The sequence below is a fragment of the Oryzias latipes genome, chromosome 3 (genome assembly GCF_053564925.1).
Source record: "Oryzias latipes strain Hd-rR chromosome 3, Olatipes_Hd-rR_3.1".
In the NCBI taxonomy this organism is placed as follows: domain Eukaryota; kingdom Metazoa; phylum Chordata; class Actinopteri; order Beloniformes; family Adrianichthyidae; genus Oryzias; species Oryzias latipes.
Genome location: NC_136239.1, coordinates 5,889,324 through 5,915,443, shown reverse-complemented (window position 1 = coordinate 5,915,443; position 26,120 = coordinate 5,889,324). Strand labels below are relative to the sequence as shown.

At 46.1% G+C, this 26,120-nt stretch overlaps 1 protein-coding gene across 11 annotated transcripts in view; it reads right to left on the bottom strand.

Annotated features, from left to right (window-relative positions):
* Positions 1 to 531: 531 nt before the first annotated feature.
* crtc3 (CREB regulated transcription coactivator 3) overlaps positions 532 to 26,120 on the bottom strand; it is a 49,041-nt gene continuing 23,452 nt past the window's right edge. For 2 of the 11 annotated variants that reach the window (XM_078944157.1, XM_078944160.1), the window contains 12 exons: positions 22,970 to 23,031; positions 15,236 to 15,298; positions 13,900 to 14,003; positions 9,707 to 9,745; positions 9,543 to 9,628; positions 7,429 to 7,478; positions 6,839 to 7,059; positions 6,024 to 6,259; positions 5,655 to 5,840; positions 4,777 to 4,854; positions 4,445 to 4,640; positions 532 to 1,731 (listed from right to left, as the gene is read on the bottom strand). In XM_078944157.1, coding sequence (XP_078800283.1) covers positions 1,526 to 1,731; positions 4,445 to 4,640; positions 4,777 to 4,854; positions 5,655 to 5,840; positions 6,024 to 6,259; positions 6,839 to 7,059; positions 7,429 to 7,478; positions 9,543 to 9,628; positions 9,707 to 9,745; positions 13,900 to 14,003; positions 15,236 to 15,298; positions 22,970 to 23,031 — 1,527 coding nt within the window. In that variant the 3' untranslated portion in view covers positions 532 to 1,525. Of the gene's footprint in view, positions 1,732 to 4,444; positions 4,641 to 4,776; positions 4,855 to 5,654; positions 5,841 to 6,023; positions 6,260 to 6,838; positions 7,060 to 7,428; positions 7,479 to 9,542; positions 9,629 to 9,706; positions 9,758 to 13,899; positions 14,004 to 15,235; positions 15,299 to 22,969; positions 23,032 to 26,120 lie in introns of all 11 variants that reach the window. The other 9 variants (XM_023951885.2, XM_078944159.1, XM_078944158.1 and 6 more) reach the window with 6 other exon arrangements.

Below are 26,120 nucleotides of genomic sequence, written 5' to 3'. Positions count from 1 at the left end.
CTTCGCCACAGTTCCTGTCTCTCTGAATAAAATCAGGAGGTGAAAAAGCAAAGAGGAGGTCTGCAGGAGCAGAGTCCTGGTGGAACCATCTCCCTGAAAGCTGACGCTCATGCATGTTCACACGTGCGCAGTCAGATGAGCAGCTTCACACATGCAAACACGCTGACGCACACTCAGCCTGGCTCGTGCACGCTCGCAGAAGACCCGGGGTGGGTGTCCTGATCCGTCCTCCTGGCTGTCCATCTGTGGGAAGGAAACCTACCGCCAAGCACCAACTGTCGCATTTACTTTGCTTGTAAACAAACTGCTTTCCAAATGCTATCCCTCCTTCATCTGTTCCCTAAATCATTCCATCCCAGCTGGACGAAGAATTCCTGCTGAGGGAAGGAAGGAAGGATCTCCGTATTCAGGAGGAAAAAACCGAGATAAGAGTTTCTGCAACTGAAGAGGCAGCAGTTTGAAAGAATCCGAAGAAAGGACAGAATGGAGCTCTGCTGCCACCTGCAGGCAGCAAGGAGGCACTACAACGGCTTCAGGAGTTCAGGCTTTATTTAGTTCAACCAGAAGAAGCTGGAAATGGTTACAAACCCAGAAAGTGCAGATTCTGCAGGAACATCAGTGAACAGAACCTCAGAGGAAAACACAGCTGTACATTTGAAGGTGGGGCTGAAAACAACACAGCCATGGGGGGCATGGGGGGGGGGGACGCAACAGGACAAAGTAAGGCAGCAGAGACAGGTGGGGCGATGGGGGGTAAGTGAACCCCAGGACACCCCCCCCCCCACAGAATATTGTGAGTATTTTACATGAGCTGGATCCAACGGTGGGGGGGGGGGGGGTCCGTCTGCGTGGTGTCGCTCAGGTTCTTTGGGCTGTCAGGGAATTTCTCCAATTAGTGCAAAAGAGGTCAAGTGCAATTTCACATCAGGAGGGCCAGGAGCGCGCCGGGGGGGAGGGGGGCATCCAGCGACGCCGCAGCGCAGTTCCTGGTTTCAGTAGAAAACACTGAACTTGGCAGAAACTCTCAATTCAGAAAAGAAAAAAACAAAACAGATAAAAAAGATTTGGGTCTGAAGGATGGAGGAAAGTTCTTCCCAAAGTCCAGGATCAGGTCTCAGTTTGAGCTGCACTCCTCGGATTCAAACCTGTAAACAGTTTTTGCCCTTTTTGTCTCCATAAAACTCCGCGGCGACATTTGACCAGTATAAATATGTACTCTGTGGCAAACATCTGAGCGCGCTCAGAAGAAAGCTTTACCTCCACACTCCAGCGTGGCCACAGCGGGGTTGCTATGGGACGTGGCCATGGTTATGCTGCTGTTGCCATGGTTGCGGGCAGACTCAGAACCTGGACTCAAGCTTTTCTGAGCGCCATTGGCTTTAAGGAGGGGTGGGTGGAGACCCCCCCCCCCCACTTCGTGCACGGATACAAACCTGCTTGTGCACGTGCCAGAGACCATCAGTCTATGGATCTCCCCGGGCCCGTGCACGTGGCCCCTCAGTACATGCACGCACATGTGCCACGCTCACAGTCTGTCGCTACGGAAAGAATCCTCCACGGACGGGTCCGGCAGCACCATGTCGGGGTCACTGAGCATGCTCAGACCGTCGAGGCTGAGCGGCTCGATGTGCAGCTCGTCCTCCAGAGGGTACCCCCCCTCCACGTCAAAGCCTTCAGGGACCGTGGAGAGGGCGCCGCTGACGTCCTTGGACAGACTGGAGCTGGACTCATCTGAGAATGAAAGAAGACAAAAAGCTCAAGACATGACCCCCCCACACACATAAAAGCAGGGGGGGGGGGGGGTATGAATCGATTCCCCTGAGTTTAGATCGTGAACCTCAGTTATTGTTACTCAGCAGCAGAAAAACAATCACTCAGACATTTCACTGAATTTCTTCCCTCAGTTATTCACAACTTTTTTAAATTCTAAAATATGTTTTATTAAAAAAAACAGATCTTGAAGCATTTTCTTCCTCATTAGCATTAAGTCAAAACTGTCACTTGATTTCTGAATAATTCTTGTAAACTGCAATTTTCGTCTTCTCTTTTCAGTCTTTTGCTCTTTTTCTTTCGAATGCCCCCTAAGTATGGTGTCAATTCAGCGCCGAATGTATTGAGCATCAAAACTATAAAACCATGAATCAAAATGAATAAATTGAGAACCAAAACCCACAACTTGCAACAAAAAGATATAAGCCAAAGCACAATCATTTATCTCAGCTGCCGATTTGTTTTCTCATCATTCTCCCCGTTGTTTTGAGTCGCGCTTTTATTTTTTGCGGTTTCGATTCTATATATAATAATAATAATCATATATATTATATAACATATTATATAATATATAATATAATCATAACAATAAAAGCACAACACCATACATACTTAGGGGGCGCCACAGCAGATCATCTGCCTCTGTCTAACCGTCTCCAATAGATGATCCACCCTCATGTCCTCCTCTACATCCATCAACCTCCTCTTTGGTCCTCCTCTCTTTCCAACCTCAGCATCCTTCTCCCAACATCATCCCTGTTCCTCCTCTTACGTGTCCAAACATCTCCATCTGCTTCCCTGCATTGATCTCCAGAACATCTACCATGATCTGTTCCTCTGATGGATTCATTCCTGGTCCATCCTGGTCCCAAACAGAACCTCAGCATCTTCATCTCTGCTGCCTCCAGTTCTGCACCAAAGTCTCTAAACCAACAACATGGCTGCGCTTTCCACAGTCTTCTTCGCCTGTCCCTTCATTCATGATGAAACTATAGTCACACATCACACCAGAAACCTTCCTCCACCTGTTCCAACCTGCTTTCAGATGCCTCTTCACCTTTTCTACTCTGTTGTTCTGGACTGTTGACCTTAAGAACTTAGAGTCCTGCACCTTCTCCACCTCTTCTATTTTCTTCAAATTCAAACACAGATCCTCTATCTTGCTGCAGCTGACCTTCATTCTTCTCCTTCCACCTCTCTAGATGTTCCTCCACCTGCTCCCTGTTCTCACTATAGATCACAATGTCGTCTGCAAACATCATGATCCACAGAGATTCCTGATTAACCTCATCTATCAGTCTGTCCATCCCCACAGAAACAAGAAGGAGCTGAAAGCTGACCCTTGATGCAGTCCCACCTCCACCTGGACACATCTCACCACTGTCTTCCAGCTCTCGTCCATGTCCTGAACATCTCCAACGTTCTTCTCTGCTGCTCCAGACTTCCTCCTCCAAACCAAAGCTCCTCTCTCTGGATTCTGTCATAGACTTTCTCTAGATCTACAGACACGATGCAGCTCAGTCTAGCTTCCACTCCTCTTTCCCATAATTCATTGTGACTAACCAGTTCTATTCCTCTGTAGTTTCTCTGCTCGGATCCTTTCTTCTTTAAAATGGAACCAGAACTTTTCCTCCGTGTTAAACAGACAGAAACTCTACAGCAGGGGTGTCAAACTCATTTTCACCGAGGGTCACATCAGCATAGTGTCTGTCCTCAAAGGGCCAGATACAACTTAAACATGTAACTAAATGTAATGAAAAATCAATGTAACTACTCCTTAATGTTAAATAACTCATTATTTATTTATTATAACTGTTTAAAGTGACATTTACAGTCGCCTAGAAAACATAGGTTTGCTTGTTACTCTAGCATAAATCCTTTTACATTTGATTCTGACAGGTTAGGTTATATGGACAGTGTTTAAGTCCTAATGTATAGTTGCCCAAATCCCATATTTCAAGTCTGATTCCCCCTAAATATAAACCACATACCCCCACATAAAATGACATGGCGGGCCACATTTGGCCCGCGGGCATTGAGTTTGACACATGTGCTCTACAGCCATGTCTTCTAAGCTCTTCCAGACCTCCACAGCTATGTTTGTCTTCTTTCTCACTTCATCCTTACTGATTTCTGCTACTTCCTGCTCCAAAACATCCACCTCTTCTCCTCTGTTCTCTCCAACATTCATCATCTCTTCCAAGTTTTCCTTCCATTTTTCCATCACACTTGTGAAAACTGTAAACATTTGTCCATCTCTGTTCTTGATCATCCTGGTTTCTTCTACAAGAACAGCTGAACAGATTAAGGACTAGAAGTCCAGACAGAAAGGACCAAGAGCATGTGGGGATGGACAAACGGCAGAGAAAGGTCCCAGTGATAGATTCCTGAAGAGAAGAACAGCAGGAAGGAGGAACTGTAGAAGTAACAAACATTAAAGGCTGACAGAAAAAGATAAGGTGAAATCCCATCTGGCCCTGAAGCCCATTAGGAGAACAGTCTCTGAGGTAAACAGAGCACTTAGGGCTGAAACCCAAAACTCCACTAGACTCCTGAAAGAGGCTTTGGGATCCTCTGAAACTCCGAAATGCTGATCTGACAGTGAAATCCTTAAAGCTGGAAGGTTTTACGCGGACAAGGACCAACTCAGCAGTGAGCCGGTCGTCACACTCACCGGTGAGGATGATGTTGGGCAGTCCTCCGCTGCAGTTCGAGTACAGCATGTGCTTCATGTGCATGTGGTCCTGCAGGCTGCTCCCCAGCCCAAACAGAGCAGCCTGCGAATGATAGAGGGAGGAGGATGAGGGATCGAAGTAGGATCCCCCTGCAGTGGAGCCAATGGAGTTCTCCAACTGACTGATGTGATCCAACTGTCCGATAGAGGAAGAAAGAGCAGAGCGTTAAGCTGGGAGCGTGGTCTTTCACTGCTACTGTCTTCTATATACTACCGACCCGCAGAAGTCTGCTTGACCACATGTCATTGCAGTAAATCATGAGACCACTCACCTGGTAGGGAAGGGTCCTGCTCTGCCGGTTAGAGAACTGTTGCTCGCTGAAAGGATCGAATGATGCCACACTGTTGTGCTGGAGGAAGAAAAACAAACTCAAATATAAACAGGAACTCTTGCAAATGTAAATAATGAGAACGATTTATAGAGAAGAAATGACAGTTTGATGGACCCTGATGGTAGAAACAATCTATCTTCATGCATGTCAATGCATCACAAAGAATGCCTTACCAGCATTCTTCGTGCAAGTAAAACAAGCTAGTAAAACATGACAGTAAAACAAGCTAGTAAAACATGCTAGTAAAACATGCTAGTAAGACATGCTAGTAAGAAATGCTAGTAAAAAATGCTAGTAAATGATGCTAGTAAAACAAGCTAGTAAAACATGCTAGTAAAATAAGCTAGTAAAACATGCTAGTAAGACATGCTATTAAAACATGGCAGTAAAACATTCTAGTAAGACATGCTAGTAAAACATGCTAGTAAGACATGCTAGTAAAACATGCTAGTAAAACATGCTAGTAAGACATGCTAGTAATACATGCTAGTAAATGATGCTAGTAAAACAAGCTAGTAAAACATGCTAGTAAGACATGCTAGTAAAACATGCTAGTAAGACATGCTAGTAAAACATGCTAGTAAGACATGCTAGTAAAACATGCTAGTAAAACATGCTAGTAAATGATGCTAGTAAAACAAGCTAGTAAAACATGCTAGTAAAACATGCTAGTAAAACATGCTAGTAAATGATGCTAGTAAAACAAGCTAGTAAAACATGCTAGTAAAACATGCTAGTAAGACATGCTCGCAATGTCACATTGCACCGTTCTTGTACACGCCCTCGCCTATTGCATTGTTCACCTCCAGCGCGCTTACCTGGCCCGGGGTAAAGTCCATCTGCATGTTCTGGGAAGGGGAACCCGGATGATGCATGGGTGGGGGCTGTTGCTGGTGGGATTGCTGGCACTGATGCCCCGCATCCACAGCGTGCTGGGACTGTTGGTAGAGTGGGTAGGGTGGGGGAGGCTCCCTTGGCATAGTATTGGTATCCAAAGCAACCCCCTACAAAACCACAGAGAGGCTGTAGACATCAACAGACTGACTGGAGGGGCAGAGCTCAGCCCCTGCCCCAGAGATGTTTCATCCTATATCAGTGGTGCAGTCAAGCTTTAGAGCATAAGAGGTTTTTATAAATGTATGTCTTCTTGTCCACAAAATCCAACAGCTTTGGTGTTGAGAGTGTACCTGCGTGATGGGGGACAGCGTGGGGGACATGGTGGGAGACATCTGTTTGGTAAGACCCCGTCTCGGCTCCACCCCTGGAGACAGGGTGAGGGGGCTGATGGGAGCAGGCCGCCGTCTGGGCGAGGAGCTGGATAAGCGCAGGGAGGAACTGATGGAGGGGTTGCTGAGTGAAGATTGCAGCTGGCAGTTGCTGAGAGATGCCTGGATGGAGGGATTGCTGAGGGAGGTGGAGAGGCCTGCCGGGACCAGAACATACGGAGGACTAGATCAAACAGAATGCTGGAGAGTGAATGAGGAGAAAGAGCCAGCATGTTCTCAGCCTTTCAAGCCCAACACTGGACTTTATTGTGTGAGGGGGGGGGGGGGGGGGGGGGGGGGGCAGGAGAGAGTAACATGAGCAGAAAGACAAAGAGTGGATTGTTGTGCACCAGAAGAGGGTCAGAATTCCTCCGTCACTTTGTCGCTCGGCCTGACGCTCGCACAAAGAGGGAGCAGGAGTGGGTATGATCGGGGGCCTTCAGCGTCTCATCAATGAGCGATGCACACGCACCAGCACTCAATCCACATGGATTTTCACCAATGAGAAGGTCACGTGCACAAACTTACACAATCTCCTTACAGAGGATACAGAAATAAAAGTCAAAGTCAGGAGGAGGAGCTGCGGGTCCCAAGGACAGCAGGATTCACACAGAAGTTAGAATGTGGATGAACAAACATGAAAAGAAGGGCTCGCTCAAAGGCTTACAGGACATCCCAACAAGTCACTCGTCAGCTTTTTACTCCTCATTCAGGCACAAAACTACTTGACTCCCCACCTTGGGAGCTGCCAATGCCCAGGTGCATCATTGCAGCTGGCAGGTTCCCTGTGCTGCTGCCACCGCTCAAGTTGGGATACCCTCCGGTGTCTTCAGGGTCCAGCGGCGTAGAGAGCGGGGACGGGAACTGCAGGTTGCTGAGGTCAGGCAGGGAGCCGCCAGTACCAAACGAACCCTGATAATGGGACAAACTGGGGTTCTGCTCCGGAGATGGGAAGATACTGCCAGGAAGGAAGGGAGCAAAGGGATGGTCACAGTTCCAAACCTCTTTAGCTGTTTTTACAGTTAAAATTCAGCAGTTCAACTGTTTTCATTTGGAAATCTTAATTCAGCCTCTGTTCATCTTTAAAATTTCCAGGCCCAGCCTTTTATCATATCCTGACTGTAATTTGAATCCGCTGCTTGTTCCAGTTAAAGCAGCAGAAACACTCCCATGTCTGACATTTAGTCAGTACAGCACTGATAAATGCATGCGCGCGTATGTGCACGTAAATGCGTATGTGCACGTGTCAGACTGAGTCTGACACCAAAGCTCTGGCTCATTCACCTGTGACCTGTGACAGAGATGCTGACTAACAACCATCACTCACTTTATTCCAGGCACTTCACAGGATTTGGGTCTTGAAGCCAGAGACTGGACCTGAAACAGACAGATTTGTCCATCATGAGTCTGTCACCATCCATGTTTCTCTTCTGTAATTCCATAGGCAGGTATGTCAGTCCCTCACGATGAATGCTAATAAATGAGAACAGGTTCACTGAGACAGCTTTAGAGGACACACCTCCTGCACTGTTCACACAGGACAGACCCGATCCACAGGTAGCTCAGCTGATCTATGAGTCAATGAAGGAATGCAGTTTTACTAAGAGACCATGCCTGCCACCTTTATGGCCATAAAACCACAATTTCCTGAAGCCTTAAAATCCCACTTCAATCACGTTCTTCCCAGTGGTCTTTAAATTAAGATCATGCAGTTTTTAGCCAAAACCTAAAAACCTGTGTCGTTTTCTAGGACAGTGTTTTTCCACCAATGTGTCGCGGCAAACTAGTTTTCCGTGAGAGATGGTCAGGTGTGCCAAAGGAAATTCATTTTCATTGATCTAAAAACATTTACCATCACCAGAATATCAACCATGTTCATCAAAAAAGGCTCAGTAGTTTGACGACAGCTTTGTGGAGCTTTTCCAAATAAATGCACCGGATATCTCAACATCCGTGGCATGCAGAACCGGGGCTACTGATCTGTACAGATCACGGATCATCCGTGCTCCCCTAGTAGCTTCCCGCAGGATCCGGTGTCAGACCGTGAAAAAAGTAAATCAGATAATGAAGCTCAGGGACGAGAGTCTGTCCGGTTTCGGCTTTCAATGTTTTACGCCTCAATTATTGGAAAAAATGCACATGAGACCTTGGAGGGACTCTACATCAATACAGACTATAACGTCTTTACTTTTTTTCATTATTTCTGGTTGCTGGTGTGCCGTGAGATTTTTGTTAAGGAAAAAAAGTTGAAAAACACTGTTCTAGGACATAGTTTCTGCAGAGCGGCAGGATTTGATTAGAAATTTACCTCTGAGTTGTAGGCTTGACTGTTGGCATGTAGTAAGCCTGCACTCATTTCCCATCATCCCTTTGTTAACACTCCCCCGCTAGCTTACAGCCCCTCACACCCTCCAGATTCCAGCTCAGACCAGAAAACCAAGACGTTCATGGATCTGTGTGTCTGCAGGTGGATGCATCAGAATGGAACAAAGCAGGAAGTCTGTGACTCACCAATTGTAGTTTGTACAAAACAACTACAAGCTTTTAAAAACAGCATTTTAATGTCTGTTCCTGATTCACAACTATTTAGATATAGAAATACTCAGGAACATATTGTTTCTACATGCAAAGGAAAATTATCTAAGCATCTACGTAGGGTGTAAGAAAAAGCTGTGCCAGAAATATTCCTCTGTTTAACACCACTTGGAAGATTGTTGGGGAAAAAATAACATTTTCATATGGGGGGCTAATAATTTCATCCTCAACTGTTAACCTCAAAAGCTCCCAAAGCATTTGTGCCTCAAAAGGAGTAAAAGGCGAGAAGGTTTTAAAAAAAAAACAAAATCCAGAAAAGCCAGAAAAAAAAACTTAATTCTTAAAAGCTGTTTAGCTTTGAAGACCAATGATCTTCAAGGCCCCCCAAGCCTGGAGGGTCTTGAACCCTTTGAGCCTCTGTCCAGATGTAGGTCTCTAAACTGGCAATGACTGATTTGTATCCTGATTTCTACCCGTCACTCAAAGCTTTCGATGAACACGGTCTTTAAACATGTGTGTGTGTGTGTGTGTGTGTGTGTGTGTGTGTGTAGATGTGTGACGTATCAACATCCACAACCTCAGCAAGTACAGCTGGCTGTGTGAGGGAACACACTTAGCCTTTATTTGGTCTGTAACCGTACTGATGTGTTTGAACACCTGAACATGTCTCTGCACAAACAAAGGAGGTGTGCATCAAAAGCAGATGAAGACATTGAAAGAAGACATCCAGAGAAAAGCTGCCGTCTCTGGTGCAGATAGTTTGTAATTGGCCCCCTCAAAGTTTGTGTTACTGTGGTCTGGCTCCAGCTGGTCATTACTAAATGATTCAGCCTCCCCGACCCCACGTAAGTGATGTGTCAGGTCAATAACAAGAGAGGTTCATGATCAAAAGGGGTGTGGTCTCACCTTCTTGGCGTCCCACAGCTGCTTGGGCAGAGGCTTACTGAGCCCCATGAGGCCGTCCTCAGGAAACATGGCAGGGAAGGAGAAGACTGCAGGGACGAGACAATCTCAGTTCCTCCTCAAGCAAAGACTTCTTAAGTGAAGTTATAAAGAGAAGCAGAACCCACCTTCTCCAGAGCAGTCCACGTCAGTCTCGTTCACAGTAGCTACATGCCAGCCTCCACGAGAAACAGACAGGAGGGAGAGTGACATAAAAGTAAAAGCAAAACCAAAACATATTTAGAATAGGCCCCCCGCACTTTTACTTTCTCCTAATGGTTTTTTTAGTACTGTGGTTACATTTCAGCATATCTGCATTGAGACAGAATTTACTGAACTTCATTTTGTAGATCTGGAGAGCTCCGCGTTTCTATACAGGAGACATGGCATGGAGGAGATTGATTGACAAGGTTTCCAGCCAATCAGGACACAGAACAGGGTGTGCTGTTTAAAAAAAAGGGAAGACTGTCTTCTGTTCTATTTGTCAGGGATTTTAGAGGGTTTTAGATCGAGACAGACTGCAGACAGACTGCAGAACAGTGGAATAAAATGTCACGTTCCATGCGGGTCTCTATCGTGTGGCCACATAAAAACAAAAACATAAACACGGGTCTCTGATATTGTTCAGTGGGCCGGACCAAACATGAAGGTGGGCCACATCTGGCCCGTGGGCCGTAGTTTGTCCACCTATGGTCTAGAGCTCGGCCAGGTAACGAGGCTCCGCCCCACACCAGCAGACCTGTCGTCGGTAGCACAAAGAGCTGCCTTTTGAGGCTCCATTTGGGAAATAAAAGGTTGCTGAGACTGTTAGGGAGTACACAAAGACATCTTCAATATTCTGTTTCAACATTCTGGATAAACCCAGGAAGAGCGCTCCTGTCACCAGGACCAGGAAGGTGGAGAGATGGCAAAAGCAAAAAAAGGTCTGTCTGTTTGTACAAAGGTAAAGCAGAACATTATGATGCCAGACCGCAGTACTTTATTGACCACAGTGCTGCGGTTTTGTTCTGTTAATGAATGACCAGAAACAGGAACAAACACCATAAAGTCAATGACAACAACCAAAAGGGCTTGACGTGCACACCCAGAGTCCAGCCGAGCCAGGTCAGCTGCACTTCACCTGCTAGCAGAACATCATGATCACATGACCAGTGCTCTGTTGGTCCCACTATGATTGCAAACAGCTGTTGGGACAAGACTCTTCCAAACCTTGAAGACATGCTCCTACATCTTGGCAGCAGATCCTTTCATTCTTGTACGTTTGGCCTGGACCGTTCAGGAGATCCCAAAGATGCTCTGAGATTGGAGAAATTTGGTGGTGAACTTGACACCTCAGACTGGTTTTTGTGTCTTGATTCATTCAAAAAGCATTTAGGGTCATGGAGCATTGGACCCAAGGTTTTCCTATAGAATGACTGGAATCGTTTGTTCAGGCCATAAGTCCATCCTCAGTATTTGTGCTTTTTGACTGTATTTGGACTACTGGTACACTTCCTGACAAAATACCTTTGGCAAAAAATGTGCAAGTATTAAATATCTAAAATGTAGCAGTTCAAATATGCCAGTATGTTGCAATGCTTGGGAAGCACTAGTCTGTAGGTTCAGACCACATGAGTCACCCTTTCCTCCACTTGGGCCTAAGCCAGTCATGAACCCCTCAAGAGTTTGGGCCCCCTCTAACTTAAATCTTTACAAAGTCGATATTTCTGCAGCTGACGTTGCCTCTGAGAACAAAATGTTCACCTGCTAGCTGCTGAGCAGTTCCTAACCACAAGTGTATGACGGTCCCTTAACTTTGAATAGTCGAGTGGCTTCAAAGTAGAAGTGAGAGGAAATATCTTTAACATGTTGCAGTTTGCCAGTGGAGGATATAGAATGGATTAATTATTTGTTGAAGCATCAATTTCATGAAAAAAGATCATTAAAATGTTTAAAAAGCGTCCAAAATGGTTGACTTTGAGATCGGACGTGTTGGTGAGCACTCTGGTCTCTATAGAGTGTGTTCCAAAATATTATGTAAATTGTATTTAAGTGTCAAAAAGATCAAATTTGTTTGTTTTTTTCAAGGAAGCTCATGGATGATTTTGCGTCTTTGGGCTCTTTGGATCACTGACATCAATCTCAGACACCTGCGATAATCTGCTTGCTAGATAAGTCCAATTAAAGGAAAAACTTCTGAAGGAGGACGTTCCACATTATTAAGCAGACCAACATTTATAAGAAAAAAAAGTATCTCTGCTGCTGAAAAGTCTGAAACAGTTAAATGCCTTGGACTAGATATGAAAACCTTAGATATTTCAGGAAAACATAAGTGTGATCATCATACTAATAAAATATTTGTGGCTGATTCCCAGGTTGGTGCAGATAAAGGCAGAATGAGGAAGGTTTCTGTCAGACAAATCCATGGGATTAAGAGAGCAGCAGCTGAAATACCATTACTAAGCAGCAAGCACATATTTGAAGCTGCTGGTGTGTCTGGAGTCCATCAAGGTGTAGGATCCTCCAGAGGCTTGCAGTTCTACGGAGACCTTCTATTCGGCCCCCATAAACAACACTCACGAGCAGAAACGACTGCAGTGGGCCCAGAATCTTTTTCAAATCCCGGTAATCTTGTTCACTGTTGAGTTAAATGCAACCCTGCATGGTCCAGATGGAGAAGTGGGTGGTTGGTGGATAGCCACAAGGCTGCAACGTCAGCAAGTAGGTGGCAGAGTCTTGTTTGGGTCAGAATCATGGGGAGAGAGCTGGTTGGCTCCTTGAGGGTCCCTGAAGGTGTGAAAATGACCTCTGAAAACTAGGTGGAGTTTCTGACTGAGCACTTTCTTCCGTGGTGCAAAAAGACAAAAACGTGCTTTCCGTGACAAAATCATCTTCGTGGATGACAATGCACCATCTCATGCTGAAAGAAATACCTCTGCATCATTGGCTGCTGGGCATTAAGCTGCGGTCACATACACAACTGCCACTGCAAGAGAGGGAGGCATCAATCAAAATGAGCTGCCGCTGTGAATTTTTCTGAAAAATCTTTGGCGTGGTCATGAATGCAGACAGCGGCAGTCAGTCAAGCAAGGATGACATCATTACGAAATCGAGGGACAGCTGGCGGTCACAGCCGGATCTGCTGCCGGCCGGCCCATATCGCACAATGTTCGCACATTCCCAGTACACAAAAAAATTAGTGCAGCGCACAAAATAAAACGACCAACTACATACATAGACTGCCGCCATCCAATTACAAATGCCACTGCGTGGCCGCTATGGGGGCACCTGCCAAATCTGCTGAAAATATGGCATTTCGGTCACAGAAATGGTGACATTTTGCTATATGTGACGCAGCTTAAAAGGAGATAAGCTGATGGTGTGGCCCCCATCTTCCCCTGGCCTCAACCCTTTGGAGAACCTTTGGAACATCCTCAAGTAAAATATTTCTGAGGGTGGGAGGCAGTTCACACCCAGACAGCAGCTCTGGGAGGCTATTCTGAAATCCTGTAAAGAAATTCAAGATTCAAGCAGAAGCTCCCCAAAAACTCACAAGTTCAATGGATGCAAGAATTGTGAAGCTGCTACTAAAGCAAGGGTCCTATGTTCAAATGGAAACTGACCTATGAAATTGCTTTTGATTGGAATCGCTTTGGATTTCAGTCAATATGACTAAACGACCATTTTCAGGTCTCACGAATCAACGAAATGTTTCGGAACTGTTTTGCTTAATAATGTGGAACAGTGACTTTGAAGGATTTCTGTTCAATAATATTTAATATATACTCTAATGTTTAGTGTCTCCATATTAAGAATTTAAATAAGATCAGGGAAAACAGACAAACTCACGCAGACAGTAACACAGACACTCACGCAGACGCTTACGCAGACTGTAACACAGACGCTGATGCAGACGGTAACACAGACGCTGACGGTAACACGGACGCTGACGCAGACGGCAACACAGACGCTCACGCAGGCGCTTAAGCAGATGCTCACGCAGGCGCTTAAGCAGATGCTCACGCAGGCGCTTAAGCAGATGCTCACGCAGGCGCTTAAGCAGACGCTCACGCAGGCGCTTAAGCAGACGCTCACGCAGATGGTAACACAGACGCTGACGCTCACGCAGACGGTAACACAGACCCTCACGCAGGCGGTTACACAGACACTCACGCTGACGGTAACAAAGACGGTCACACAGGCACTTACGCAGACGGTAACACAGACGCTCACACAGACGGTAACAAAGACGCTCACGCAGACGCTTACGCAGACGCTCACGCAGACGGTAACACAGAGGCTGACATGAATCTCCTGCTCTGGTTGAGCGTGCGTTTCTCACCATTGCGCTGTGGAGGACCTCGGCCCATCTGCTGGTTCATGCCAAACGGGTCCTGGGGGTTCGGATTTGTGGCACTCGTATGTAGAGCCGAGTCTGAGTTGGTTCTGAGTGGGAGGAAGAGGAGGAAGAAAAAGTTATGCGAAGCACAGCAGGACTTTGGGGAGAGGAAGAAGCTTCCTGTGGGCATGAAGGTTAGTGAGTCATCCTCCTTCCAGCTCCACCTCCACACAGGCTGCCTTCACGTGCGCGCTCACGCTCACACTGGTCTCAGTGAGAAAGCGCAAAGCTGAACACCAGCAGCCTGTGCTACAGAACCCACTCTGCCTTGTGGAAATCATGAGTAAACATGAAGGTAATGATGAGGTACCACCTAAAAACCCTGTCATGACTCCTCCTTTATCGAGTTTTGAAACTCTAAAACCAAACCCAATGATTCAGGCTATGGAGCCCTGCCTGGCTGTCAGGGGCCACAAGATCAAGAAAGACGCCTTTAAAGGTAAATCCGCTGATAATCCTGAGTACGATGTTTGGAACAAAACTCTTCATCAAGATAACTTTACACACTGTGATCTCCTTCAAACATCAAGGGGATTCTTCTCTGTCACAACAATGTTTGAGTGCCGCTGTGTCCAGCTGTAACTTTATTCTCCAAGTGGAGGACACAGCAGGAAGAAGTTTGATCTCTTAGGATCACTTCATGTTGCTTAAGGAGAAGCAGTTCTCATAACAGTGACGACCTGGGTCAGAGACGGCGCAAGACAAACCCGCATTCACATTTCATTATGATCTTTGGTCCATACTAACAGATCTAACCCTACAAAGATACAGAATCAAACGTGTCTATAAAAAAATGCAGTAATCAGAGATCCATAATTTCCCTCAACTTCTTAAACCAAAAAAGCAAGTTCAGTTTAAAGGTCCATTGTAAGAGATTGCAGAAAACTGGAGTGAAGTTCGTTGGAGCTTCTAAGATTTCAAATGTAGTTTTGCAGAGTTCTTGAGTGAGGTCTCTGCAATCAAGTGTTGGTGAAACCAGCTTCAAGAAGAGCACACAGGAGCATGGATTTGAGGAGACTGAAGGTGAAAGATGTTAATGAGGAACCGGCATTGTGAGCATCACCCTGATGGCAGTTAGTCAGAGGAAATACTGCTGATTAGAGCTGCAGAGTGTCAGATGGGATGGATGAGAGCAAAGATAGGAGGATTAATCAGGTCCTCTGTGGTTATCTAAAGACGATGAAGAAGAGCATTTAGAGCATCATTACTGAGACAAGAACTGGGAATAACTAAGCACACGCATGATCGGGGGGAGAGAGAGAGAGTTGGGGGGGGTCACCTGTTGAGCTGTGCTAATAATCTAAACCCAGGCCGCTTTTCCTCAGTCCACAGCTGCTGTTCCCTTCAAAGACAGACAGAGGATGAAAAACAGAGTTAATAGAGCACCAAGTGGACACAAAATCTGAAAGAGGAAACCCCCAAGGAAACACACTCCTTTCTTCCTGACGTCACCAGAAGACTAGAAAGCTGTGGGAAGAAGGATGGAGCAGAAAACGTCAAGATCCCCGCTTTCAAAGGCAACCAAGGGGAAGCTCGCATTCCAATGGAGGACCAGACAACTGTGTGTGCAGATGCGTGTGCAAGCAGGCATGTGTGTGTTTGACAGTGCCAAGTGCAAAGATGTGTGTGCAGGTAAATAAGATATGTTGGTGAGAGTGTGTGCATGCAGATGTGTGCTTAAGTCTGTGCAAGTGTGAAGATGCATGTGTGCACTTGAATGTGTTTCAGTTTATGTGGGCAGGTATGTGTGTTTATTCTGCACAGAAAAAAAGACTCACTGGATTTGTGTTTGTGTAATTCTTGATTTGCCTGCTTGTGTGTAACTTTGGATTTGTGTGTGTAATACTTACAATACATACAATACATTTTGTGCGTAACTGTGTGTACTTGCAATTGTGTATTCACATATACACTCAAATGTCAAAAACGTACAAATACAATATACAATTTACGCACACACAACTTGAAATTACAGCTAGCTTCAAATTCAAAACGGCTCCTTCAAATAGTACGCACCAGTCGCCTGATACACAAACAAACCGCACTACGCACAGATCAGAGCTACAAGTGCACGAGGGGTTGTGAAGCTTTTTTCGTGTCTCCAGATTTGTGTGTAGATGATTAAATGCTTAAATGTTTAAATGCTGCTAGAATGCTTGTCATCAGAGTTCTCGTATCAATTTGAACTTGTGAATAATATCTGGTTTCAAACATGACACTTCTTCCACTTTTTTAAAAACAGATGTGCCTAAATAATTAAGATTAAAAAAGGTCTGAATACGCATTAAAAAAATCTTGTCTGTTACTGTAAGGTTTTCTAGAGCTATCTGTCCCTGTCTGCACCGCCACCCCACAGGGTCTCGAGCGTGGAGCTCTTTCTTGAGCGCTGGTTGCCAAACACGGCAAAAGCCGGCAGCGCCCCTTTGCTCTGGTGTGTGCTGGTGTGTGTTTTCATGTGTGCAGGTTTGTGTGTTAGTCTGTTAAGGTTTGTTTTTGTCTTTGAAGGTGTGTTTTCATGTGTGCAGGTGTGTTTGTCTTTGAAGGTGTGTGTTCGTCTTTGCAGGTGTGTATTCGTCTGTACAGGTGTGTGTATGCCTTTGCAGGTGTGTTTGTCTTTGAAGGTGTGTGTTCGTCTGTGCAGGTGTGTGTACAGGTGTGTGCTGATCTGTACAGGTGTGTGTTGATCTGTACAGCTGTGTCTTCGTCTGTGCAGGTGTGTGTTTGTTTGTGAAGGTGTGTGTTCGTCTGTACAGGTGTGTGTTCATCTGTGCATGTGTGTGTTCGCCTGTGCAGGTGTGCGTTCATCTGTAAAAGGGGTGTTTTTTTTGTGAAGGGGTGTGTTCGTTTGTGAGGGTGTGTGTTTGTTTGTTAAGGTGTGTTTTTATGTGTAGTAGTGCGTGTTCGTCTGTGAAGGTGTGTGTTCATTTGTAAATGGGTGTTTTTATATGTGCAGGTTTCTGTTCTTCTGTATACGTGTGTGTTTGTCTATAAAGGTGTGTGTTAGTCTTTGCAGGTGTGTGTTTGTCTATGCAGGTGTGTGTTCGCCTTTGCAGATGTGTTCTTCTGTGCAGGTGTGTGTTCGCCTTTGCAAGTGTGTGTTCGACTGTGCAGGAGTGCATCCATCTGTGCAGGTGTGTGTTCGCATGTTCGTCTGTGCAGGTGTGTGTTTGTCTTTGCAGGTGTGCATCCATCTGTGCAGGTATGCATCCATCTGTGCAGGTGTGCATCCATCTGTGCAGGTGTGCGTTCGCGTGCTCGACTGTGCAGGTGTGTGTTTGTCTGTGCAGGTGTGTGTTTGTCTTTGCAGGTGTGCATCTATCTGTGCAGGTATGCATCCATCTGTGCAGGTGTGCGTTCGCGTGTTCGACTGTGCAGATGTGCGTTTGTTTGTGCAGATGTGCATTTGTCTGTGCAGGTGTGCGTTCGCGTGTTCGTCTGTGCAGCTGTGTGTTCGTCTTTGCAGGTGTGCATCCATCTGTGCAGGTGTGCGTTCGCGTGTGCAGGTGTGTCTTCGCCTTTGCAGGTGTGTGTTCGTTTGTGCAGGTGTGCGTTTGTCTTTGCATGTTTGTGTTTGTCTGTGCAGATGTGCGTTTGTCTGTGCAGATGTGCGTTTGTCTGTGCAGGTGTGCGTTTGTCTGTGCAGGTGTGTGTTTGTCTGTGCAGGTGTGTGTTTGTCTGTGCAGGTGTGTGTTCGTCTTTGCAGGTGTGTGTACGTCTTTGCAGGTGTGTGTTTGTCCGTGCAGGTGTGTGTTTGTCTTTGCAGGTGCGTGTTTGTGCAGGTGCGTGTTTGTCTGTGCAGATGTGCGTTTGTTTGTGCAGATGTGCGTTCATCTGTGCAGGTGTGTGTTCGTTTGTGCAGATGTATGTTTGTCTTTACAGGTCGGGTCTGCAACGCCTTCCAGGTGAGAGCAGAGGTGTTTTTCTAGGAGAGAGGGGGTCACTCCAGTTGATTAGGTTTTTAAATCTGCGGTTTAACAACTGAGGTTGTTTAATCTAGAATCTAGATGCCAGATTATCCTAAATGGAAAATAACATCCCATTTAAGTAGGAGATTAGATGAAGGGGATTTCTGTGTAATCCTTGAACTAAACAAGCAAAGGCGACAGGGGAGGAAAACTTTCTAAATGGTAGATTAGGAGGAAACCTCCAGATGCACAGATGTCTTGTCCGTATCGCTCTTTGTGATTACACATCAACTTTTTTTTGTATAATGGAACCTCTGCATGTGCTCAGATGGGTTTTCTTCAGTTCTTGAGGTCTTTTTTGAGCTTTCATAGTTTGATATGTAGAGTTTTTGGTGACTTTTGACACGTTAATGCTGCCTCTGCATCTCAATCTAGTTCTTTTGTTTTTTTACATGTCGAACATGCCATCTCCTCCTTCATCGGATCTGGTTTGAAACGGCTCTACCACGTGAGGAGCTGTAAAAACGAGTTAGACCTGCACTTCCACAGATATCAGAGACAAAGGAAAACCAAAAGACTCACAAAGCGAAATGAAATCCTTCACCAGAACTACGTCAGAGCAGCTGAATCAGGAAAACCCTTAAGGATGGTCACACCGCAGCACCAGGTAACCTTCCTCAGCTGTAGGGGGGGGGGGGTCAAATGTATGAACTTATTTTTAGAAAGGTGGCGCAAGTTAAAGAATGCTGGGTGGATGAGGCACTCCCACCCAACAAGTTTTGTCTTAAAAAGGATGACAGTGACGCACTGTATTCTTCCTCAGACTTGTTCTTGATGTAATCTTATCCAGGAGAAGGTCTGTCCTGCTGAATCAGTAGCATCTTTCTGCTGCATCTTCATTCGGGACATGTGGGCTGAAGACCTGGAGGCCTGTCAGTACAGGTTCTTTAAGGCACAGCAAAACCTAGTTGCTGTCAGGTTATTAAAAAGGGGCATCTCCATCCTTGTGACCATAAACACATGACGCATTTAACAGAGTCTTCCTTTATCTAACATGCGGACGGTGCGAAAAAAAGGTGAAACTTCACAGATCCAAAGCGCTGAAGCAAAACACTCTGATGAAAGCTGCAGGACAACGGAGCAAACCCCTTGGAGACACTGACGTGCACACTGCTTCCAGCACATGTCCTGATCTGGAGGTGGCTGTCCCAAAAATGGTTTAGTGTACGCATGAGACAGGGGGTCCAAGTGCTGGGTCCAGACCTGCATCAGACCCAACAGACTCCGTACTGAAAACCACAAGAGACCGGAGGACTTTGCTTAACAACTCCCCCCCCCACACACACACACATACACACACACAAACACACACCCATCTCCCAACCTGAGTTTGTATCGTAATGAGAATGTTTCCACGCAAAAAATCTCAGAAGAAGATTTTCCCAAACAGGAGGGTCTGGAAAACCGGACTCTCCAGGGAGCGTAGCCTGAGCCTTCCTCCCAGGAGGAGCTGGGGGGCGTGAGACTAGAATCCGGCTGTGACCCTGGAGGGACACGGAGCTGTTCTGGTATGGCGTATCATGGCTGCCATAAAGTGAAAGGGCTTAAAGACAACTGAGCAGCGTATTCAGGAACTGAGTGAGGAACCTCACAACTGCGCAATTCTAACCGAGTGACCCGCATTTTACAACTGCAGGCCTGCAATCCTAACAGAGCGGGGATCCCGCGCTGTCAGTTCCTCTTTGCACCCTCACCAGGATTTACACTCAGTTTTAAGGGGGCGTTTTTGTCACTTGGAGGGCGGTATTCTTTTTTGTGAGATTGTTGTTTTTTACAGAAAGGTGTTTCACAGAGTTTACACTTTGTTGACATTTTTCTCATGTGAAAATCTCGGCATTCACTAACGTTTTCATCCTTTTAATCCACGTTACAGCCGCCGTTTCTTTTCTATTAAAGCCCCAAAATGAAAGTCCCGCCCCACTGCTTCACCAGACTTGACATGCAGATTTCGGCCAATCAGATCAATCAGAAAGGTTACTGCCCCCAAGTGACAAACACACCCCCTTAACACGGAGTGTAAATCCTGGTGAGGGCGCAAAGAGGAACTGACAGCACGGGATCCCCGCTCAGGATTGCAGGCCTGCAGTTGTAAAATGCGGGTCGCTGGGTTAGAACTGCGCAGTTGTGAGGTTCCTCACTCAGTTCCTGAATACGCCGCTCAGTTAGGATTGCAAGCCTGTCGTTGTAAAATGCGGGTCGCTCGGTTAGAATTGCGCCTGTGTGGTTGTAAGTTTCCTCACTCAGTTCCTGAATACGCCGCTAAGTTGTCTTTACGCCCTTTTACTTTATGGCAGCCATGAAACGCCATATTCTGGGGTTCTGTTTCACATTTTTGGACAAAAGTCACTTTAAACGACACTGTATGCTCAGAGAAATGCTCAAATCAACCTCCTTACACAAAAGTGCAGGAAGACCAACACTATCTTAATTTGCAGGAAGTTGCAGAAGCTAACCCCTGAGCAAGCACTTTCAGTAACCTCAGGTTAACCTCAGAGCCCCATGTTTGAAGGACCGGCACTAAAAAAACAACTCACCCGTGTGGTTGTAGAAACTAGCAGGAAGTCCTGTGGAGTTTTTTAAAAACACAAAAAGGCAGCTCCCACATAAACACCAGTGCTTGCTTGAGTGTGGGCTGGAAGCTGCTTTTCCATGTCCTGGTGTGAGACTGGCAGGGATGAAGAACAAGAGGCTGGTTTCACGTTGCATTCACGTTCAGGCCAAGGCTAATCTGTAGCAAAGGTTCCGCAGGTTAACACCAAAGAAGTCTGCTTGAAAACAGACTCCATTCAGTGAAAGAAAGATCTACTGAAGGTTCTTCATGTCCACTGCAGACTCCAGAAAACTGGTGCAGTCGGGTCTGAGAACCAACCAACAGTGAGGGCCACTATTCCCTCTTCTCGTTGGTTTGCCATCTGCCAATAAAAGGGCAAAGAAGGGCTTGAAGGCACATTTAAAAGTACTACAGAGATAAAAGAGTACTTTAGAGCAGTGGTACTTTGGAGCACTGTCCCACGGACCGGTTCCGGTCCACGGGAGAGTTGGTGGGTTGCAAGAGAAAAAAACCAACCTATTTATTTCAGTTGTATTTCTAATCTAATCCATTGCAATTCCTTCTTGAAGTCTGTCAAGTCGCTCGGTCAAATGTTGAAAATCCATCCACTACTTTCTTAAATTGAAACCCTCAAGCTGGCAAACAAAAAAAAACTAAACATGTTTGGAAACGTTTTGTTTTTAAGGAGTGAAGAAAGAGGAAGAGCTTTTTACAATAAAAGAAATCTGCATTTAGCAGACAAAACCCAGGAGCCTTTACTTCAAATCCAGATTTATTCTTGCCTGGGGGAAAGTGGCTCCTGCCTCGCTTTCCACTGGACTTCCCGCGGGGCAGGTGGCTGGTTGCCTTAAGCGTTGGGGCAGGTCTCCCTGGTTCAAGCCTGAGGTTATGGTGGGGGGATGTCGTCTGGGGCTGGGGGTTCTGAGGTAGGTGGGGCCTTGTGCTGGGCCCCCTGGCGTGATGGGAGGGCTGTTGTCCGGCGGAGCTGGGGTTGCGCTCGCCATAGTTTGCTCCCCCCTGCTCTTTGGTGCTAGGGGCCCCTGTGGCGATCCCTCCAGGTCAGGGTGTGTGATGTTGGGTTGCCTACCGTGCAAGTGTCTGGGGGGCCCTGGCTACTACTGCTGTTCCAGATGGGGTTCTTTGTGTGGGGGTGACAAGGCCGCCCCCCCCCCTCTCTCTTTTTATATTTTTACATTCCATCCTCCACCACAGTAGAACACAAACACTCACCTGAGCACAGGTGTCACCTCACATTTGAACTAATGGTATGCGTGATGGAATGATATGATTGACATGTGTCTTTGTATGTGATCACATGAGTATGTGTGAGCTGTAGTTGTATTGTGTTTGTGTTGACATGTTTTTGTGTGAACTTTTGTTTTGGAGCCAATAGGTATGTTTGCAATATTTGAGTGTGTGTGTGGATAGGCCCCCCCTTTTGACTATGATCTAAACCCGTAATGATGGTTGATGTTGTTGGCGTCTGATGGTTATAGGTCAATGGAAAATCTATATCACATTTTAATGGTTCCTACACAAAATTCTGTTTACAAATAAAGAAAGTTGAAAGAAACTGTAGATATTTTACACAGGATGAAGATAAACTGTAACTTCCTAACAGTCAGTGGCCTGTAAAAGGTTGGAGACCACTGGTCTAGAGAATTTTTTATAGAGTACAATGTTGTCTGCAGTTTGGCTTATGATGGGCTTTTACATTTTGATCACAGGTGGGGGTTACGTAGCTGATGTTTGCTGGGGTAGGGACCAACCACCTCACCTGGCCATTGGGTATGACTATAAGCAGCAGAGACATCAGAACCACTAAACCCCTCCCCCCAACATCTATGAGTCACAGCGTCCCCACCTGGACTGGATTCCCAGCAGCACACAATCTCCCGGACCAGCGGTGTTAAACTCCTGGCCTTCAGGGCCCAGCCTCTTCAGGGCCCAGCCTCTTCAGGGCCCAGCCTCTTCAGGGCCCAGCCTCTTCAGGGCCCAGCCTCTTCAGGGCCCAGCCTCCTGCTGGTTTTCTAGAAATCCTGTCTCATCTGCTGCTGATTACCTGGATCAGGTGTGTAATCAGGAGCTTCAATGGCAGGTTGGAAAACATGCACCGCTGGGCCTTGAGGCTTGGATTCTGACACCCCTGTCTTAGAGGTTTCAATGGCAGCCTTCATCACAGACATTTCCTGTTGTGTCAGCCCCCTGAAAGACGTCAACTTTCCTGCTCTGCCCCTACACCACAGAAAAGTAGGGGGGGCAGCAGCTTTGCAGTCATTCTGCACTAATAGAAGCACAAAGCCCCATACAGCGTCTGACCTTTAAAACAAAAGCTTATCTGTCAAACACTTTCAGTGTTACAGTATTGCTCACTGACTCCACCCACAGCCCTGCCCACTCTTCCTGTGCTGTGGATCCGCCTCGATCAAGGCTACAACCCAACAGAAGCTCAAAAGAGGAGAGTTGATGAGCGGAGAAGAAGAGTAGAGGTACTCACCGTCTCCAGTTGTTGTCCGGAGGGGGGGACAGGTATGCCGCTCCGTACGGGGAGCTCTCAACGTGGAACAGGAGTCAAGGAAAAGATGGACACACAAACATCCGGTCAACATTAACTATGGGTTTGTCACACACGATTTCTGCTGAGGCGGCTGATGTGGCAGATTGAGGTGGGGGCCCAGACCCTCTGATGTTCAAAGCATCTGGACAGTGAACGTCACACAGACACCGCAAGCCTTTTTGTCAGGTGACAAACAGGAGCCTAAGGAACATATGGATAAACACACACACCAGCCTGGCTCCTCCCCCTCTCACATGGCTCCTCCTTCTCTCAGTCCTGCATGTGTCAGAGATCACTTAGAACGGTTCCACTAATGTGCTCTTTGGCTCTGTTGCTAACATTGACTGTACATGAGAACTGGACTTAGAGACTCCCTCAGGTTCCAAACAGGAAGTACCCGTTGGCTCCAAGAAGCCAAAATCCCACAGACTTTTATAGAGAAATAAACAGCTATTCCTCGATCAGAATAAACATTATTACTCAGCTACCTTTTTTTTAACATGTTCTTGATAATCCTCTTTTTTTCATTTTTACTTTCTTTATTACAAGTTATTCAAGTTTTAAACTGACCAATCAGAAGCCTGAATAAAAGCAGGTGGAGCCTGCTGGCCCCACATCCAAAGTTTAAAATGTTTGACTTACGGATTCTCCCAAGCCGGCTTTCAAACGGTAGGGGTGTGGCCTTCCGACAAGTTCACTCCTGACTGGTTAGTGGTTTCATAGAAACATCGACTCAGACCAACTCGGACGAATCACTGCTTCCTGTTGTCATCGCGCTCCAACATGGCAGCATTACAGATACCGCCATGTTGCAAAATTGCGGTGTTATGGACAAAAAGTGGCGACTGAATAAACTTCATTAGTTGGAGCCAAAAGAAAGAAAATTTATTTTGGGTGACATCACACCCACTCGATCCAGTTCTCAGATACAGTCAATGGATTCTCTAAAGCATCCATTTCAACCAGTGTGTCGCGGCACACTAGTGTGCCGTGGGAGATGGTCAAGTGTGCCGTGGGAAATTGCCCTCATTACCTGATCTAAAAACATTTTCCATCTCCAGGATTTCAGCTCTCTGTTCATCCAAGCAGGCCCTGATAAAACACTGAGGAGTTAGGAAAATAAAAGATCTTAAAATTACTTTTTCTTTGTGTTTATTTAATTCTATTAAAGACATTTTGATAAGAATGACGGAACAGCGATTTACCTGCAGCTATAACAGTTTGCGGAAAAGTCCCGCACCTTTAACTGTCTCCGTCAATCATTCTTGAAGGCTTTATCACATGTCATCAGTCTGACCAATCAGAAGTGGTTAAAGTCTTCACTTCCTTGTTCCATTTTAGCTCAAAAAGTCGCTCAGTTCTAACAAAAATACCAGCTAAAGCTCGTCTTTAGCGGTGTAGCTTTCCACAGAGTCCGGTGTCAGACCGTGGAACAAGAGAACAAAACAATGAAGCTCCGAGAAGAGAGTCTGTCTGCCCTTTTTCTGCAGTTTTTACACTACATCTCCCATGATGCATTGGCTTAAAGGGCCAGTGTCCCAGCGCACCATGAGTTTTCCTTGTGAAACGTCTTGAAACCACAACAAACAAACAGTTTCTAAATTTTCTAATTGAACTTTTATTTCATCTCTTAGAAAAACAGCCACAACTTCCTGCTTTTTTTGGCCACAATTATCACAAAAATGTAGGGGAGATTGCGGGGGGGGGCAGTAGATCAATACAGACCATGAGTTTCTGCTTTTTTTTTTTTTTTGATGCTGGTTAGCCGCGGGATTTTTGTCAAGGTTAAAAGTGTGCCGTGGCTCAAAAAAGGTTGAAAAACACTGCTCTAAAGGACAACCTGCTGGTAGTTTATTACCCTTCAGACCCTCCAGTCCAAGCTGAGAGTAAAACAGGAAGACACTTGGTGTCTTTTCGGTTTGGGATGACTTGTGGGCTGGAATCTCCATCTCATCCAACCACCAGTTCAACGTTAAACCCCTGATACCAGTTCATTGTCCACCATGAGACCTGGGTTTGAATCCACAGTCATTGCTGTCAGCATCAGGGATTGGAGTGTGGAGTGGGCTTAAAAATCTGCAACGTGGTTCCTGAGAATGGCTGAAATGCATTTCAATCCCATCATGGGGGAGGGGTCAAAATCCCATCATGGGGGAGGGGTCAAAAAAGAAGAAATAACACCCAGGTGGATGACCCTACGATGACCTTTTGACATCCTCAGCTCTGCGCGTCTCCTCCAAATGTGAACACTGAGTTTTTAGCAGACGATTAATGAAGCAATGTTACAACGTTTACCGACCGTTCCTGCTTTGTTACCAGATCTCATTTCAGAGCTTTGATGTGAAGCAGCTGGAACATTGAAGCCACTGTGGTCTTCTACAAAAATCACCAATAACAGAAGAATCCAGGTAACAAAAAGCAAATACAGGCTGCACCTATAGCTGGCAAAGGCCACGCAGCCCAACATCAGCTCTGAAGATAAGGCACAGCAATGTGACGCTTTGGCTGCAAAATTCTGATTCACAACCTTCTGCAAAAACATCCAGTCTGAAACACAAACCAGCATCTGCAGCCACAACATCAGCACTACTTCAGGTTGAAGGACTACGGTCTCGCGATGCAAAGGGACAGCAGACCTTCAGACTGGGATCTGTCTGTCAGTTTAACCTAACTCCTAATCTCTGAAGCACATTGGGTGTGTTTCATTACCACATTAGCGAATGTAACAAGCAGGATTTAGACTAGAAGATTAGAGAAACAGTGTCTGTAGCTGAATCCAATGAATATGGTTTCTGTAATCCCATTCAACCAATCTGGTTTCCACAACAAAACTAAAGAATCAGGCAAACCTATTTTCATTAGCTCAGGCGGTAGATCAGGTCGTCCAACAACCGAAGGGTTGGCGGATCGATCCCCGCTCTCCCCAGCCAGCTGTCATCCCCCCCGAGCGGCTAGTCTGCAGCTCACCGCTCCCCCCAGGGGATGGGTCAAAATGCGGAGCAGAATTTCCCCCGTGGGATAAATAAAGTATCAATTATTATTATTGATAATCAGAAACACTTGGTCTCTGTTACTATGTAAGAGAACTGCA